At 46.0% G+C, this 20,482-nt stretch overlaps 1 protein-coding gene across 1 annotated transcript in view; it reads right to left on the bottom strand.

Moving 5' to 3' along the window:
- Window positions 1-20,482, bottom strand: part of TMEM132C (transmembrane protein 132C) — a 1,669,387-nt gene that overhangs the window by 96,362 nt on the left and 1,552,543 nt on the right. The window contains exon 8 of the mRNA XM_069620123.1: window positions 5,838-6,029. Within this exon, the coding sequence (XP_069476224.1) occupies window positions 5,838-6,029 (192 nt within the window). The remainder of the gene's footprint in view (window positions 1-5,837; window positions 6,030-20,482) is intronic.

Genomic DNA, 20,482 nt, shown 5'->3' with positions numbered 1-20,482 from the left:
ACAAGAGCAACCAACCAACAGCAACAACCAACTCCAACAACAACAATCAACAACCAACAACCACAAACAACAGCACAACCAAGAACACCACCAATCAGCAACACCACCAAACCACCAACCAACCAACAGCAACAACCAACAGACACAACCAAGAACACCGCCAACACCACCACCAACCAACCAACAACAACAACAAACCAACAACAATAACAACTACAACCAACAGCAACCACAATCACAAGCAAGATGAACTCCAGAAAATCAAGCAGCTCAGGGCTAATGGGACGGTCACCAGAGAGTGCATGACCAACTAGAAGGAACTAATATATCTCTTCTGGAAAAAGTTCAGCTGGTCCTCATCAGAATGGACTATACTACCACAACACTATCAAGGAGGCACAAGATAAACATCACTGGTGTCCCCCATCATTTCGGATCCTGGTATGGATGGAAGATCCCCATGAGTGCATGTTGGCAAGTGGCATCCGAAATATTCACAGTGCATGGGTAGACCAGCAAAGCTAGACAGTTCCATCCTCTCTTGGGTACTGCCAATGAGGCGAGGCATTTCATGCGATTTTCAGGTATCTGCATTGAGGTTCACCACCCTGCTAGCCTGATTCTTTTCCCAGACAGTGGGCACACTGGCATGGGGGTCAGTCCCCTATATACCGTCACCCTTTTGACTAGCTCCAGAGGGCTCTCCTAACGACCAGGGCACTTGGGAAGATTTGGTCATAGTTGCTCTGTATTTTTCTCTCAGCTTCTGGTTCCTCCACTCCCGAAATCAGCAGTCTGAAGACCCCCCCCTCGCCCCCGTTCCTAGCAACCCTTGCCCTCCCACAGGTCTCCACTTCTCCACTCATCTACTCTGTGCCATCTGCGGCTAGTGGCTGGAAGGTTAAAAGGGGGTCGAATCTCAATGGGTCTATCAGAGGGTGGGTTAGAGGAGGTCTTCTTGACCGATGGGGCGTGTACAAGGAACTCACACTCTCACCACGCGGCGTCCTACCTGGAATGGTACTAGGGGACGGGTTTGCAGCCAGTGTCTTGCAGTTCCATGTCTGTCTTCGATTTCCTGCTGAAGCGGTTCAGTGTGGCATTGATGGTCCCCACCCTAAAAACTCAGTGGACAGCAGTTAAAGTTTGCAGGAAGCCTAGTCTGGCTGGATATCTCACAAGTCTATAGTTGGTCTCTGATCAGAGGAACACCCGAATGTTCAAATCCCGGGGTGAGCCCCAGTAAACCTTCCTGTTTCTAAGGTTAAGAATTGGTCTTCCTTTACAAATGGGTGGTAATAATACCTGTCAGTGCAGTGCTTAGAAGGTGGCAGGATCTTGCTTGAAGCACTATATACAACTACACAATATTGTTTATTAATCATGAGAGGATATTTCCCCCATGTAACCTCTGATGACTAGGATGGTGATAAATCTTGTGGCATTAAATCCTCCCTAGGAAAGGACCTTTGCCACCCTGGAAGAGTTGTGTGGTTTTGAGGGCATTGCAGCCCCTACGGCCCCCCACCCCGAGACCCCTCTTCCCCTCATTTGAACCCTCAGAGGCTGTAGATATCGCCTAATGTTTGAAAGAACAGGAATAGGATTCCATAACCATGGGCGGATGTAAGAATATTCCAACATAGAGGACAGTACTGGAGCCTCATGAGGTCTCGCCTCAGCAGGAACGTTCAGACGTTTGTATTGTCTCAAATTGCGTGAGTAGCACTAACACAATTTCAAAATGGGGCATTGAAATGCCACTTGTACCCTTCCCCTTTTTTCTTCCTTCCTTTCTTTAGATGAAGGACAAACTGTTCAAATTAAAGGTTTTATTTCAAAAGGGGAGACTGATTAACCCAGGCAAGCCTCAGGCGTGCACAATTCAGGCATTAAGCCTCAGGCGTGCACAATTCAGGCATTAAGCCTCAGGCGTGCACAATTCAGGCATTAAGCCTCAGGCGTGCACAATTCAGGCATTAAGCCTCAGGCGTGCACAATTCAGGCATTTTATGTTATTTCTTCTGTAACGTTCATCGCAAACAAATAGATTTCTTCTGTGTCTTCATATCGCCGCCGGAACTAACCTTTTAAACATATATATATATATATATATATATACATACACAAGAACGTATAATTAACATAACCGTGTTTTGTTTGGTCACAATTATGAAACTTATATTTGTACTCTTGCTTAAAAGGGCGCAACACATCTATTGTCAGGTGGGTCCACACTAGTTTGCCTTTACTAGACTTTGAGAACCAACATTATAAACACATATTCTTCAGAAAAAAGCAGTGGGACACAATTCAATATGATTTGCTTTCTTTAAGTCTCTTATATAAAAACCTTGGACCCTTATTTATCATTTGAGAAATGTATCTTCTGATTCAGGACCTTCTTTGTTGTTTATAAAAATCATATCCCAAAATATCGTTTGTATTGTGGGAGGCTTGAGAAAGCTGAAGAGCGAAACACGTGTCGGCTGCATGTTTTAAGACACGTAAACGGAGAGAAGAAATCCAGCTCAGATGAACTAATGTAAACAGTGTGATCCACTTCTAATCGCTGGGAATGTTACTTAGTTGGACATTATAAACGTATCCTCCGATAAATGAAGGATATCTTGTGTGGGATCTATTTGGAAGCAATCTTATATCTGTGCAAGTTGTTCTTTAGATGTTGTGAAGGGCCGGGACAGATTTTCATTAGCCAGGATTGTGCTGGGAATTAAATGCCCATAATCAATGAATACATCGGTCCATATGTTCGAGTGCATAGAGATGCCATCTGCCTTCCTTGCCATGACCTAGCAGTGACAGTTTGCAAATAGCTGTGCACATGAACTCTTCCTGAAGGCAGCGGCTTTGTGCCCAGGAAAGCCCCAAATATTCTTGCCCTTCCACTTGGTCCAAGAGGTTGTCCTCTCAGTTCTGGCTGACGGCACTGACCCTCCTGAGCAAAACTCTCATATTACATCACTTTTTATGCTTTCAGTGTCCAACCTCTTACAAATTCTCTCTGAACAGAGAGCGAGAGAAAGAGAGAGATACAAGTGAGGGATATAGATAGGGAAAGAAGAAAAGGCAGATGAAATAATACCGAAAGGGAAACACAGTGACTAACTGCGAAATTGTGCCTGAGAAAGAAAGTGTCATTACAAAGAATGACATGCCAAATTATAAAAAATTGAGAGAGAATGACTGATCAAAAGGGAATTACTGCGGCAAAGGGCAATGATGGAGGAGAAGGTAAGTGACGGTGGAGGAGGAATGTGATTACGGACAGTGATGATAGAGATGGACTGTGAAACAAAGAAGAGAATTACTGTGATAAAGGAGAATGACTGAGCCAAAGGGCTATGACAAAAGAGAAGGATGCTGATGACGGAGAAGGACTGTGTTCAAAGAGCGTTATTGTGAAAATGCGCTATGATGAAGAAGAAGGGCAGTGATTAAGGTAAAGGATATTTATGGAAGAGAACAAATGTGATGAAGGACAGTGATGATAGAGATGGACTCTGAAAAAAGAGAGTTACTGAAACTGAGGGCATTGACAAAGGAGAAGGACAGTCATGAAAGAGAATGACTGTGACAAAGGGCAATGATGAAGAAAAAGGACCATAGTGGCGGAGAAGGAAAGTGAAAGAGGAGAAGGGATGTGATTAAAGAGAATGACTGTGGCAAAGGGCTATGATGAAGGAGAAGGACAGTCGTGAAAGAGAATGACTGTGGTAAAGGCCTTTTCTGGGCGATTGCCCTGCTAGACACAAGTACAATCTTTGCTTCTCTATTACTTAGAGTTCTTAAGAATCAGATGGCATCATTAAATGTACTCTCGCGATACCAGGTGGAGGTGTGTACTGGAACGGGGACCTCCTTCAATGCCACAGTAATCTCACACGTGTTGGCAGCAGTAAAGAAAGGAAGAGTTGGTCCGGCATCCCTGTTCAACCTGTACACTTCGGATTTGAGTGCTGTATGGGAGTCCGGGGTCACACATCCAATAAAGGTGGGGTCAATGACCCTTAATGGGCTCGCCTTTGCTGATGACACTTTCCTATTCCACATGGGCTGCACAGGAGGCTAACCCTTTCCCACCAATATGCTGTGAACAACAACCCAACAACCTGAGGGTGAAGGGGCAAAAATCAAAGGTTATCACTTTTTCTGACAAAAGGCAGCCAAAAACCTGTGTTTGGAAGCTGGGTCCAATGTATGAGATTGCTGGGATACAACCTGACCAACACCAATTCAAAGGAGGCCTGGACAACTCTTCTGAAGGGAGGGTTTACGCCTCTTCCTAGTCAAATGAAGAGAGTGTACTCTCATTGCTGTGGCTTTTCTCTCCTCCCTTTCATCAGGTTCTACTTACAGAAGATTGCGCCGAAGGTTCTTTATGGGATGGGAATTGTGCCCTTTGATATGGGGGTACATCTCAACATGCTACATTACAGGGGCAAGTGTGGAAACTTTAGGCCTAGCGAATGCCACGCCAAATGTGGTGATTAGGCACGAGTTGGGGTTCGTGTCTAACAGGAAGGGCTTTAGGGAAGAAGTTCATCAGTCCCCCGACTAATTCCCTTTACCAAAACTTCGGAAATAGGTCTAACCTGCAGTCAGCAGCCTCAATAATGCCTTGCAAGATACAATGTGCCAGGCTCTGTACTTGATAGGCTCATCAAGTGAAGATCTACAGGTCACTCCTAATGTGCTAAAGACGTGCTCTCTGTGGCTGCTTGGGCCGAATCTGCGGACTTGCTGTTCACATTGTCACGTTACAAAGAATACCCAAACTTCAGAAGAAAGAGAGGAGTTATCCTGCAATATGCTGCTTTATTCCCCTGCCCAAACATCCATGGGGTATACTTGCGCTTCTGCTAAAACCACTTACCAACCCTCGAGCGGAGGAGCAAATGGGATACGACCCTAACTAACATTGTATGGAGAATTCATCACCGTGTAATCCCCTAACGCTTCAGGAAAATCACTCAGCTACGGGTTATCTATCTTTTTCTAAACGACCCACAAGAAAGCACTACTCCACGTGTGAACCTACACAGGTCCAGGGCTCCCACCTACACTGTTCTAGCACGTTCTATGCGCATTTGGCAAAGACTCACATGGATTCCGCAAGATCAGTCCCTGTGTGGTCCCACAGTACTTCACTACTCATGCCATCAGGTGGAGCACACCTGCTTACCACACCACATGCCAAAGGGGTCCGAGGAAAAGGTAGACGCTTTCCTCTCCGAGCTGCCGCTGCATGGAACCATGCGCTCTGGAGAAAAATACACCACCTTTCGAAAACATCTAAAAAACTTCCTTGTCGAATAAATCGCTGTCGACTGTGTGTCTTTGTTCTAATCGTATGATGTCTATCTGTGCGCCCTGATGCCTGCGGGCTATGGCGCGGTAGGAATAAATAAATAAATAATAACAATGAATAAAATAAATAACACTCCCTGTGTGAGTTTAGAGAGTTTCGGGACCCCATTGCATTACTCCATGTGTGAGCATAATCACGCGCAGGACTCCCGCACACGTGGCTTTACTGCTCTTTCTGTGAGCCTCTAGGAGTGCAGAAGCCTTCCACCCACACCGCGGTGCCACTCCCTTTGTGAGCTTCTGAAGGACTCGCTGTGTGAGTCTACACCAGTGCAGGACCCCCACCTCCCGGATGCAACAGTCGCATGTCTCCCATGCAGGCCACTGCACGCCTGCCTGTATGGAGCAAGAGACTCGTGCAGCCTCCCGCTCTGTTCCCGGTGTGAGGACACCACCACACACCGCCGCATTACTCCACTGTGGCACTCCCATCCAAGCCACTGTACCTGCTGAGGATTGTGAAGCAGCTCCTGGGCAATGGTTGTGGCCACGATGACCCTGCTGCTTCCGGCACTTGGCTGCAGGAAGAGAGACAGCCCGGCCACCAGCTGGACGCCCAGGTCGGTGATGCTCACTTTATCGTCCAGCACCGTCACAGTCTTCTCAGCCAGGATGGAGTCCGAAAGGGGCGACAGCACCTTCAAAACAAAAGAACAAGAAGATCAGAACAGGCGATGAAAAAAAAGGCCAGTAGGGTTGGTATTAGGCACTGATTATCTTCCATGACTTTCCTAGGGTCGTTAGTCGTGACATGGCAGCAGCCATGCCAGCATAAGGTAGAGGCATGCCATGTCATGGCAGGAACACTTGGTACACTAGCTAACGCCTCAAGAACTCACATATCACCATTGCAGGCGCGGAACACTGCTCATATGCCCCCTGCAACCTCATATGCCAAAGGTGCAGCTACGACCCTTACATTTCCAGTTATAGCCTCACCCGACCGTTTACTGTCATCCCCCCGGTTATGCACCACAGGCCCAGTATTAAAGGGATTCCCAGGTACAGCCACATAAGCCCAGATGCTGCCATCTGCCCAGGTACAGCCTCATAGGCCCGGATTCTGCCATATGCCCAGGTACAGTCTCATAGGCCCGCATGCTGCCATATGCCCAGGTATAGCCACATAAGCCCAGATGCTGCCATCTGCCCAGGTACAGCCTCATAGGCCAGGATGCTGCCATATGCCCAGGTACAGTCTCACGGGCCCGGTTTCTGCCATATGCCCAGGTACAGCAGCATAGGCCCAGATGCTGTCATATGCCCAGGTGTAGCCTCATAGGCCCAGATGCTGCCTTCTGCCCAGGTACAGCCTCATTGGCCCACATGCTGCCATATGCCCAGGTGTAGCCTCATAGGCCCAGATGCTGCCATCTGCCCAGGTACAGCCACATAGGCCCAGATGCTGCCATCTGCCCAGATATAGCCTCATAGGCCTGGATGCTGCCATCTGCCCAGGTACAGCAGCATAGGCCCAGATTCTGTCATATGCCCAGCTATAGCCACATAGGCCCAGATGCTGCCATCTACCCAGGTATAGCCTCATATGATATGATGTGATATGGCATTTATAACACGCTTATACACAAGTGTTTCGAGGCGCAACAAGGCTAGGGAGGGGAAACAGAGGGAAGACAGACAGTGATCCTACTAGGCCAGGTGTCATTCAGATCGTGCAAGTGCATGGGAAGGGGGAAAGGGAAAAGTGTGTGGGTGAAGGGAGAGGGGAAAGTGCAGTACATGGGATAGTAGAATAAATAGAACAGCCAGATGGTGGCAAGTGCAAGGTAAGAGAAGACATAAGTGCTGGTAGGGGGACTGTAGGGATACAGAATAACAGCCCCAGGTGTGGGGGTTGCCAAGGAGGCAGTGCAGGTGTGCAATTGGCAGAGCCTGGGCCCAAGATCACAAAAGGGTGGCCAGGTAACCTGTGCACTTTCAACCAGGAATTCTGCAGGCAAGAGGGGGAGAGAAAGCAGAAGCAAAGAGGAAGGTTTTGAGGTGCTTCCGGAACCGGAGATGGTTCTCCTCAAGTTTCAGGGAGGCAGGAAGGCTGTTCCAGAGGGAGGCCCCAGCTGCGGACAGAGATCTACCCCAACTCGTTTCTTGGAGAAACGACTGACCCTGAGGGAGTTGGAGGCGGATGAGCGGAGAGCTCGAGAAGGAAGATAATTGGGGTGAGAGAATGTTGAAGGTATTGTGGCCCCAGGCCCCAGAAGGCCTTGTGGACAAGGCAGAAGGTTTTGAACTTAATCCTCACAGCCACTGGGAGCCAGTGCAGAGATTTCAATCCTGGAGAGATACGATCCCTGGGCTTGAGGCCAAGGACAAGTCTCGCAGTCCAGTTCTGGATAAGTTGCAGAGGGCAGAGAGTAGAGGCAGGCAGATTTAGATAGAGGCTGTTAAAATAGTCCAGCCTGGAGAGGACCAGGGCTCTGGAGACAGTGAGCTTCTGGCAGAAGGAGAGGAAAGGAAGAATACCTCTGAGGAGGTGCAGCTGGTAGTGTGACTTCTTAGAGACATCAGAGATGTGAGGAGAGAAGGAGAGTGTGGAGTCGAAGATGACCCCAAGGTTTTTAACCTTGCAGGTGGGAGCAGGAAAAGGGCCAAGAGAAGCCGGCCAGAGAGCTGCAGGGAAGGAGGGAGTGGGTGCGCCGATGAGTAAAATCTCAGTCTTACTGGCATTAAGGCAGAGGTCATTGGCGGCACACCACTCCTGGATAGCAGACAGTCAGAGATGAGGGAGGGAGAGGAGGAGGCCGAGGGTAGCCTGAAAATTAGCTGGGTATCGTCTGAATAGCACTGAAAATTGGGGCAGAGAGCGGTGATACAGTGGGCTAGGAGAGCCAGTTATTGGTTGAACAGCCAGGGAGAGGTTAGATCTATGGGGGATACCACAGGTAGAGAAAAAGAAATCAGAGAAGTAGGACCCAAGTTGGACCTGGGAGGGTCGGTCGGAGAGGAAAGAGGTCAGCCACGCCAGAGGCCAGACCAGTGATACCCAGGTTATCACGGAGACGGTTGAGCAGGATGGCATGGTTGACAGTATCAAAGGCGGAAGAGAGATCAAGCAAGATGAGGACACACAGGTTGTTGGAGTCAAGGTTGGAGAGCAGGTCTTCACGAATGTTCAGGAGGGCAGTTTCCATGCTTCTGGCAGCTCTGAAGCCAGACTAATGGTCATGAAGACAGCCAACAAATTCAGTGTGGAGATTAAGCTGGGAGATGACCGGTCTCTCCAGGAGCTTGCCCAGGAAGGAAGTGATGGAGATTGGGCGATAGTTAGCCGGGCAGGAGGGGTCGGCAGAGGGTTTCTTAAGAAGAGGGTGAACAAGGGAGTGCTTCAGGGGGGATGGAAAGACTGCAGTGGCGAAGGAGTGATTGCATAAATCGGCCAGGGCAGGAGACAGGGAGTCGATGTGGTCCTTGATAGTTTTGGAGGAACAGGGGTGAACCTGTTTCGATGAGACTTTCATAGATCGGACTTGTCTAGAAACCTCCCCTGCAGAGAAAAGGGGAAAGGCAGAGAAGGAGGGAGGGGGGTGGCTGTAGAAGGGCCAGAGGAAGAGCAGGGAATGGAGGTAGGGAGGAGGAGGAGAGTGAGGACAGAATGTCCTGAGTTTTTGAAATGAAGTGAGAAGCCAGTGCCGTCCAGAGGGCCAGGGAAGGTACAGGAGAGGTAGAGACTGCAGCAGGATTGGCTAGTTACTTGCAGATTTTAAAGTGTTCAGCCGAGTTGTTAGATGCCGCAGAGATGCAGGCTTAGATATGAGCTCTCTTCTTGGTAAGGACGGAGAGCCGGTATTGCCTTTTCAGCAGGGGGTAGGCCCCCTCAATTTCCGGAGGTTGATCTACCATCATTTAATTTCATTTAAATATTTAAAAAACTCAGGCAAGCGCACACTCACCGTGCGGATGGTCAAATTCCTCACACCGCAGGAAGAATAATGATGTGTTGGTATGCTCCTACCAAGTAAAGTGGGAGCTGGGCCTTTGATACCTTTGGGAACCCCAGAGCTCTCTCACACCACAGGAACAATGCTGGCTAAGAAGGAGATCTGACATCGACGAACTGAGTGCCATTAAACTGGATATAATCACATCTATTATGATAGTGCTTAGAAGTGGGAGGAGTCGAGCATCAAGTACTATATAAAATCCTGTTATTATTGTTACTTACACCGTCTCTGGGTTTGCAGTTTAGAGGGTGGCACACTTACAGCTCAAGGGGGGCAGCGTTCTTCAGGCGGCCTCTCTGCCCACCTTCATGAAAATACATGTACTGGACTAGGCATGGAAGAAAGGCGCCCTATGAAGAATGACCCAGTGGCCATTGACTCCTGTGCCATCTGCTCACTGCCTCTACATGGACACATCTTTCAACTCCCATCCTTACCCCTACACCCCCAGAAACTCAAATTATCTTTATCTAGACTTAAAAATACAAACAAAGATGGGTTGCACCATTTCATGTAATATATGACTCTTGGACATGGGATAATCATGGGATCAACACAAAAGGCCAATGTTGGAGATAATTTGGACAGAACACCACTGGAAAATACTGCCTAAGCTTGTGACAGGTTGAAGACTCATCGCAGGTACCTTACACCAGACCAGCATCGCCGCAGTTCCCCAGTGCCAGGTTGGAGCATCCCATGATAGCAATTGTTACAATTCAGGCAGACTTCCACAAAGCCCCACGATGCCATGTCTCGCAGTGCCTCACCCACAGTGATTAAGGCCCTGATTCCGAGGCCAGTGTGAAACTAGAAACCATTCGCTGTAATAGTGAATCGCCGTTTTGCATATCCCAACTAATTTGATTAATTTGCGTTAAAGCCTTGAAATATGTTTTGTATCTATTTTTAGACATTTATTTGTATTTATACACAGAGAGGAACAAGCTCCTTTGATCACAAAAGAACGCACAATAGACATGAAATCAGATGAAACGGGAAGCAGTGAGCTTGGGATATCCAGACTGAACCGTCCTTTAGGGCGTGGCAATGGCCATCCTTACCAGGGCACTCGCTCAGTAAAAGCCCTAGCACTGTTCACCTTGCACGCCGGCTTTCTTCTGCACATGCAGCACTTCAGCTTGGCCAGGTGGGCATAACTGAACACAATTGCAATAAGCACTGCATACAATACATGTTATCTTTGTTGTTATTTCTTAAAGGATTTTTTTCTCCGCTGTAGGGTATGGAGGCACAAGGTTGTTGAAAAGCTGAAATATCGGTGCCCTCGCCTTTATTTACCAAATATGGCGTAATTGGCAATTTTCTCTTCCAGTAAAAACATGTTCAAATGACATCAGTTTCAACGTGACACATCAACGTTCTCAAATAGCGCAGTGAAGCATACACTTAAGGAGCGTGAATGCAATTACACTCCAATGCCAGAATCGGGCCCAGAGTCTTTTATTTTTTTAGCCATATTCACACATTGCAAACGTTATAGAAAAGAGCAAGAAGTCCCAATATTACACGGCCTGCAGTAGCGGCTGTGTAGTTATCGTTCAGTTGCTCAACCCATAGGAAGAGCATATTTGGGTGGCTTATAACTGTCCCCCCTGAACGAATCCTCACCAAACTTGGCAAAATAACTATATGTCCCCCTCAAATTGAGTATGCGAAGTTTGGTGAGGTTTCGTTCAGGGGGGAAAAGTTATAGGGGGGCTCCCATAATATGTGGTTTTCCTTATAGACACAATGGAACAAGAATTTTGCTCACGCCTACAGCCCAAACCGCTGGACAGATTTTCATCAAATTTGTGACAGGAGTGGCGGCTTGGTCCCGAAAGTGTGCTTTTGTAAATTTGGTGTGAAACCCATCCAGTTTTTTTTTTTAAGGGCAAAAAGTAGGTAAAAAAAATGAGTAAGATCTGGGTTCGGTCAGCGGACTCACTTCCCTGTTTGGTACACGGACAGGCCTCCGATTAGCCCAGGGGCTATCGTGATGCCGCGGGCATTGGTTGCGCCAGCTGATTGGATGGTGAAAAACATTAGCTGCATCAGATATCTTGAAAGGGTCCCCATCTTGCATTTGTGGACAGACGCTGTTGCCTGCGGACATTGCAGTAAAAACATATTAAAAAACACAACATTGCACTTGTCAAACTAATGAAACAATCTGTGGGGAGGTGAGGGGGTATGAGGATGGAATGGGATATGGCCATAAAAAGTCCAAAAATGTGTGGTTTTCCACCTTTGAAGTTCGCAAACAGTTCAGGCACAGCCCTGTGATATTCGCGAACATCTCAGATGTTCGGGGGCATCCATACATATTGGTGAAAAGCAGTTTATGGGACGGCTTATAACTTTGGCGCCACTGAATGTAACTGCATGAAGTTTTGTGATATCATTCTAAATCTAACCTTGAATGGTTCTACAAGGTTTGGTGCTGTTTTGCCAAGAGGGAGTATAATTAGAGGGGGGGGGGTCCCAAACTATTTGAATGGCTTATAGATTTGGTGTAGTTTCACAAATATGCACAAATGTTTTCAAACAGATTTAAGACCCCGATTAGAATGTTTTTGCAAAGTTTGGTGGGATTTTTGAAGAGGGGGCACAATTAGAGGGGGGTTTAAACATTTTTAGATGGCTTATAACTTGGTTGCTGTTTGTCAAATATGTACAAAAGATTTTAGAAAGATTATAAACGCAACTTTGAATGTTTGTCCAAAGTCTGAATGGATTTTGTCAAGTAAGGGCTAAGTTATATGACTATTTTCTGTATGTACATTTTGACACTTTTCACAAAATACAACATGGATGGATTTGCATGAAACTTGTCCAAGGAGCATTAGCAAGGACCTGAAAGCAGGGTTTTGCAAATGTGTCTGTGTTTTATTTTTGGAAAAGTGTCATAATGTTGGTACCAAAAATAGTAAGATATGTTTGGTGACTGAGCTATAGCCTGTGGCCATGGGCAGTGGCCAAAGACCATGACTCAGTAAACCTGGCTACTGGCCGTGACCATGAGGGATGGAAATGGGGTTAGAGTGGGCATGGCCACCAGGGAATGGCTATGTGGTAAAGTTTTTCAAAATCGTGAAAGGTTTGAATAGGATTGTTTTTGTTTTCCTGTGGTTACAATTCTACCGTGCCCGAAGTGCTGCACAGGATTGCATCAACAGATCACTGTGACTATCGCTGAAGACGCTCCGAGACAAGGCTAATCAACAGATAACTACTGAGGACGCTTAACCAGGCACCCACGTGGTCACCAGACCACCCCTTCAAATCATTAACCATGTTTATTTGTGACCATACCTGGACTAGATATTGGGAGTGATGCTGGACTCATTTCCACAACCTTGCAGCAATGACTGGCCCACAATCCACATTCCTTGAGAAAGACCCTAGAGAGTCGAAACACGTGTTGGCTGAGATCTAACAATAAATATGGTACCAACAATGGTTTTCAAGACTGTTTTATTACGATAACAGTAACTTATTGAATAACCCAGTGCTGAGGTGAACAAGGGTCACCCTCCAATTCAAAACTAATACTTGAGTAAGGAAGGGCACCTTCACAAAAGAACCCCATTTCCAGCAGCAGGGTAATCTGTTTAAAGTACTAGATGAAGTGCTGTGATCTACCAATTCTACTGCCCTGCAATTATTTGATAATCGTGTCGTCTGATTTGATTATTGGGGCCTGCAGCATGGCCGAACCCTAGGTTTGAATGGGAAGAAATATTGTGCTTGCGGCTACAGCTTGAAGTGCTGTCCTGAATTACAACTGACCTGTGCGAGGGGCATCAGCAAGGATCTGAAAGGATGCTTTTGCAAATCTGTCCTGTGTTTTATTTTTGTGAAAGTGTCGAAACGTAAGTACAAAACATAGTGGTATAACTTCTCTGCTGTGGGCAGTGGGCCTGTCCCTCGGCAAGGACAAATGTCTACACTGATTTGCTTGCTGGGGTATGCAGCATGGTGAAGCCCATGCCCCATTGATTGTGGAGACTGACCATGCAAGCCATGAGCACTGGCCATTGGTCACATTATGAAGGTATAGTGGACACTGCCCTAGGATGCAGGGTAGGTGCAGTGGATAACGGGGGTGGTTTGGTGGGGCTGGGGTCATGGTCGAGCCTCATGCCCTCTGCAATTCATCCATGATTTGCATCCCCAGCATGCGCTGCTGATAACCACACACATCATTATGTGTGGGAAAAAGTATGTTTGTTATAGGAGGTTTATAGTTGTTTCAAATATGTTAAAAGAGGAATTATTAATAACTTACATACAGTGATGTAACACTATGAACCATTATCACTTATGAAAACATAGTCAATTGATAGAAAAAAATGTTTTTAAAGGGACGTTACGGTTGAGATGTACCGCACCCTTGGGACTTCTGTGCCCCAGCAGTTAGCTAGTGGCCTCCAACCTTGGCATCCCTTGGCACTTTCCTCCTGGTCTCCCATGAGCACTTGTCCATCCATACTGCCCCTTTTATTTGTGCACTTCTGTCACTGCACAATGCATATGTGCATTTATAAGAGCACTAGGTATAATTATTTGGTATAAGTAAGGGAAATGCAGGCAAAAGATTTGTAGAGCTTTGTTAAGTGGGAGTTGGTGGGTGGAAGTTTAATTTGGTGAAAGGCTACATGTAGAGTTTGTTTAATTGATTGGTGGATATATGCGTGAAAGGTTTAAAGCAGGCAATGAGGAAGTGTTACTAACATAATGGCGCTCTGAGGCCTGCAAGCGAGTTGGCGCGTTATACAAATTCTATAGAATAGAATAGATATAAAGAGTATAAGGGCTGTCTTGTGTGAAAGAGTGCATGTGAGATCCGGGTTTTCTAATAAGGCGTGGGCTAGACAGGGGAATGCGGAGACTGTGGATGGTCATCTTTCATGTCCTGGGTGTTAGTCTTAGCAGTGCACGGTGTTGGTGCGAGTGATGGTTGCTTGGTTTAGCATAACACGTGAATTTCTGGGGATATTCTGTTTTACTTTTAACCATAACATCCCTTTAACAACGTGTTTTCACTGAATTTCATAGGTTTTTACAAGTGCAACATACCCATAACGTCCCTTTAAGAAAGTGCCACTGTGTTGTGACATCACTACAGGGCTGCAAAAATAACCTGTGACATCCCTCCAGGTCTCCACCACCAGGCTGTGACCTCACTGATTGATTCTGACGGCAGGTTGTGTAGGACCCCTGGCACCAGGCTGTGCTATCACTGTAGGACTCTAGCACCAGGCTGTGTAGGACCCCAGGCACTAGGACTCTAGCACCAGGCTGTGTAGGACCCCGGGCACCAGGCTGTGCTATCACTGCAGGACTCTGGCACCAGGCTGTGTAGGACCCTGGGCACCAGACTGTGCTATCACTGTAGGACTCTAGTACCAGGCTGTGTAGGACCCCGGACACCAGGCTGTGCTATCACTGTAGGACTCTGGCACCAGGCTGTGTAGGACCCCGGACACCAGGCTCTGCTATCACTGGAGGACTCGAGCACCAGGCTGTGTAGGACCCCGGGCACTAGGAATCTAGCACCAGGCTCTATAGGACCCCGGGCACCAGGCTGTGCTATCACCGTAGGACTCTAGCACCAGGCTGTGTAGGACCCCGGGCACCAGGCTGTGCTATCACTGTAGGACTCTGGCACCAGACTTTGTAGGACCCCGGACACCGACTTTGCTATCACTGTAGGACTCTAGTACTAGGCTGTGTAGGACCCCGGGCACAAGGCTGTGCAATCACTGTAGGAATCAACTATCAAGCTGTGACAAGGCTGCAGTACAATGCCACCTGGCTGTGACACCAGCGGTGGACCCCGCCACAAAGCTGTGACATCACGGTAGGACCCTGACTCACTACAGGGATGCCAATCTAAGCTGTGACATTACTCCAGGTCCACACCACCAAGCTGTGACATGACTGATGGATTCTGACACCAGGCTATGCTATCACTGTAGGACGCTACCACCAAGCTGTGAAAGCACTCCTGGAGTCTACCACCAAGCTGTGTCATCAGGGTAGTACACTGACACCAGGCTATGACATCACGGCAGGCCCCGGATACCAGGCTGTGACATCAGGGTAGTACACTGACATCAGGCTATGACATCACGGCAGGCCCCGGATACCAGGCAGTGACATCAGGGTAGTACACTGACAGCAGGCTATGACATCACGGCAGGCCCCGGATACCAGGCGGTGACATCAGGGTAGTACACTGACACCAGGCTCCGATTTCACGGCCCAGATTCCCTGAAGCGCTCACAGCAGACACTGCTGGCAGTGTGGCCCTCTGCACTGGCGGGTCTCACTGCATCTTGCAGTCTCAGACGCTCCCTTGCTCTTTACACATCCCGTTTTTTCTAGGAAATCCCAAGTTGTTCCATTTCGGGGCGATTGATCAGGCCTGCACTGAACCAGCCGAAGCTGTAAACAGCCGTCCGGTAAATTCATCTATTTTATAATATTTTGATGACTCAGGGCATTATCGTGAGACATAACAATTATGGCTGATGTATTTGTGCTTCCATTTAATATCACTTCGTCTCTCCGCTAATGCGTGTGTTTGCAAACTCTCGTGCATCACCCTGAATAGACGCATCCAAAGCCGGAGCGAACATCTGCAGTTATTCTTATTGCTTACATTAGGTTTCTTCTTCTGCCTTTTGATTTGGTTTGGTTATCTGTAAGGCGCTAACGAACCCTTCGGGTATCTAAGCGCTCTTGCACTGATGCGAGAGGTTTGCTTTTTAACAGAAGACGCAATTGGGGACCAGCAGATCGCAAAGACATCGGGACTGCTCTCTAAACGGCCAGGGCTTTCATTTCCGATTGAAGCCTAAAAGGTTTGGAGTTGGGCGTCGCTCTTTGGGTAGAGAATTCCATAAGGTACTGGCCAGAATGGAAAAGAATCGTCCAATCGGATGAGCGCATTTAACCCTAGGCACATCGAGCAAAGGTTTACCTGAAAGTCTCAAGCATCCATATGGGGCATATGTTTTAAGGCAATGGTTCAGGCAGCGTGGCACGCTCCCATACATGGATTTCTGGGCTAGGGTCGAGGCTTTAAACTCCATCTAGACCCATATAGCAGCCAATTTCCCTGACTTAAGATTGGAGTTACAGGCTTTTGCCTGGAGCTGTTAGTAATCATCCTGGCGGAGCAGCCAATCAAAGCCTGCAGGCGATTTGGGGGCTCCTAAAGAGAGGGAGTTGCCATTATCAACTCCTGGACCTATTATGCCTGGGACCATAGATTGCCGAAGGCGCATGAGGCGGTAATTCTTACTATGTCATGTGTAGGTTGTGATAGAGCTACTCCAAAGAGGCTTCCTTCATCTTGAGCCTCGGCGATATTACCTTGCATTTTGAAGTTCTTAAAAGAGGCAGTGGCGGTTTGTAAAGGAGTTTTCACCGAGACAGGGAACATGCAGGTTTTACTGGGGTTAAGACACAGTCGATTACTTTCTTTCCATTTTTCAATTAAATCTACAATTGAATGAATCTTCTCTAGGACAAGTTCAGCGCTTAAAAACCAGTTGAGTATCGCTGAAATGGACACATGGAGGTTCTATGTACAGATTAAAAAGAGCAGAGTAGATATGCCTTACACTTGTAGAGATGTCTTACACTAGTAGAGATGTCTTACACTACTAGATATGCCTTACACTAGTAGAAATGCCTTACACTAGTAGATAGGCTTTACACTAGTAGATATGTCTTACACTAGTAGAGATGTCTTACACTAGTAGATATGTCTTACACTAGTAGATATGCCTTACACTAGTAGAAATGCCTTAACCTAGTAGATAGGCTTTACACTAGTAGATATGTCTTACACTAGTAGAGATGTCTTACACTAGTAGATATGCCTTACACTAGTAGAGATGTGTTACACTAGTAGATATGCCTTACACTAGTAGAGATGTCTTACACTAGTAGATATACCTTACACTAGTAGAGATGCTTTACACTAGTAGATAGGCCTTACATTAGTAGATATGCCTTACACTAGTAGATATGTCTTACACTAGTAGATATACCTTACACTAGTAGAGATGCTTTACACTAGTAGAGATGCCTTACACTAGTAGAGATGCCTTACACTAGTAGAGATGTCTTACACTAGTAGAGATGCTTTACACTAGTAGATATACCTTACACTAGTAGTGATGCATTACACTAGTAGATATGCCTTACACTAGTAGAGATGTCTTACACTAGTAGATATACCTTACACTAGTAGAGATGTTTTACACTAGTAGATATACCTTAAACTAGTAGAGATGCCTTACCCTAGTAGAGATGTCTTACACTAGTAGATATACTTTACACTAGTAGAGATGCCTTACACTAGTAGCAATGCCTTACACTAGTACATATGCCTTACACTACTATGCCTTACATTAGTAGAGATGCCTCAAACTAGTAGAGATGTCTTACACTAGTAGATATATATTGCACTAGTAGAGATGCCTTACACTAGTAGATAGGCCTTACATTAGTAGATATGCCTTACACTAGTAGATACACTGTACACTAGTAGAGATGCCTACACTAGGAGATATGCCTTAAACTAGTAGAGATGCCTACACTAGTAGATATGCCTTGTACTAGTAGAAATGTCTTACACTAGTAGACATACCTTACACTAGTAGAGATGTTTTACACTAGTAGATATACCTTACACAAGTAGAGATGCCTTACACTAGTAGATATGCTTTAAACTAGTAGAAATACCATACACTAGTTGATATGCCTTACACTAGTAGAGATACACTACACTAGTAGAGACACCTTACACTAGTAGATAAACCTCACACAAGTAGAGATGCCTTACACTAGTAGAGATGCCTTACACCAGTAGACATGTCTTACACTAGTAGAGATGCCTTACACTAGTAGATATGCCTTACACCATTATGCCTTACACTAGTAGAGATGCCTACACTAGTAGAGATGCCTTACACTAGTAGATATGCCTTACACCACTATGCCTTACACTAGTAGAGATGCCTACACGAGTAGAGATGCCTTACACTAGTAGATATGCCTTACACCACTATGCCTTACACTAGTAGAGATGCCTACACTAGTAGAGATGCCTTACACTAGTAGATATGCCTTACACCACTATGCCTTACACTAGTAGAGATGCCTACACTAGTAGATATGCCTTACACCAATATGCCTTACACTAGTAGAGATGCCTTACAGTAGCAGATATGTCATACACTAACAGAGATGCCTTACACTAGCAGATATGCTTTACACTAATACAGATGCCTTACACTATCAGATAGGCCTTACACTAGTAGAGATGCCTTACTCTAGCAGATATGCCTTACACTACTGTGCCTTACAGTAGTAGAAATGCCTCACACTAGTAGAGATGTCTAACACTAGTAGATATGCCTTACACCACTATGCCTTACACTAGTAGAGATGCCTTACAGTAGCAGATATGTCATACACTAACAGAGATGCCTTACACTAGCAGATATGCTTTACACTAATACAGATGCCTTACACTATCAGACAGGCCTTACACTAGTAGAGATGCCTTACTCTAGCAGATATGCCTTACACTACTGTGCCTTACAGTAGTAGAAATGCCTCACACTAGTAGAGATGCCTTACACTAGTAGATATGCCTTACACCACTATGTCTTACACTAGTAGAGATGCCTACACTAGTAGAGATGCCTTACACTAGTAGATATGCCTTACACCACTATGCCTTACACTAGTAGAGATGCCTACACTAGTAGAGATGCCTTACACTAGTAGATATGCCTTACACCACTATGCCTTACACTAGTAGAGATGCCTACACTAGTAGATATGCCTTACACCACTATGCCTTACACTATTAGAGATGCCTTACAGTAGCAGATATGTCATACACTAACAGAGATGCCTTACACTAGCAGATATGCTTTACACTAATACAGATGCCTTACACTATCAGATAGGCCTTACAATAGTAGAGATGCCTTACACTACTGTGCCTTACAGTAGTAGAAATGCCTCACACTAGTAGAGATGTCTAACACTAGTTGATAAACCGTACTCTAGTAGCGATGCCTTACACTAGTAGCAATGCCTTACACTAATAATGATAATTAATAATATTTAGGCATTTATATAGTGCTACGAACCCTCAGGTATCTGAGCGCTGCTTATTATTACCCACGGTGTGTGGTGCTCATTTATCGACCTCTGAAGGATGAAAGGCTGAGTTTGGCCCTGCCGGGATTCGAACCTGCGTTAACAGGCTCTGCACGGATGTCAAAGCGAGCGCTCTACTCGCTGTGCCACTTGACCGGCTAGTAGACGCCTTTCACTAGTAGATATGCCTTACACTAGTAGAGAGGCCTTACACTAGTAGAATGCTTTACACTAGTAGATAGGCCTTACACTAGTAGATATGTCTTACACTAGTAGAGATGTCTTACACTAGTAGATATACCTTACACTAGTAGAGATGTTTTACACTAGTGTTACACCTTACACTAGTAGAGATGTTTTACACTAGTAGATATACCTTACGCTAGTAGATATGCCTTACACTAGTAGATATGCCTTACACTATTAGAGATGTCTTACACTAGTAGACATACCTTACACTAGTAGAGCTGTTTCACACTAGTAGATATACCTTACACTAGTAGAGATGCCTTACACTAGTAGAGATGCCTGACACTGGTAGATAGGCCTTACACTAGTAGAGATGCCTGACACTAGTAGATAAGCCTTACACTAGTAGGGATGCCTTACACTAGCAGATAGGCCTTACACTAGTAGAGATGTCTTACACTAGTAGATATGCTTTACACTATTAGACATGCCTACACTAGTAGATATGCCTTACACTCATAGAGATGCCTTACACTAGTAGATAGGCTTTACACTAGTAGAGATGTCTTACACTAGTAGATATGCCTTACACTAGTAGATATCACTTACACTAGTACATATGCCTTACACTAATAGAGATGCCTACACAAGTAGATATGCCTTAAACTAGTAGAGATGTCTTACATTAGTTGATAGGCCTTACACTAGTAGAGATGTCTTACACTAGTAGATATGCTTTACAC

Source organism: Ambystoma mexicanum, chromosome 10, assembly GCF_040938575.1.
Source record: "Ambystoma mexicanum isolate Mex_15411 chromosome 10, UKY_AmexF1_1, whole genome shotgun sequence".
Classification (NCBI taxonomy): domain Eukaryota; kingdom Metazoa; phylum Chordata; class Amphibia; order Caudata; family Ambystomatidae; genus Ambystoma; species Ambystoma mexicanum.
Note: the sequence above shows the minus strand (reverse complement) of the source record. Positions and strands in the feature narration are given on the sequence as shown.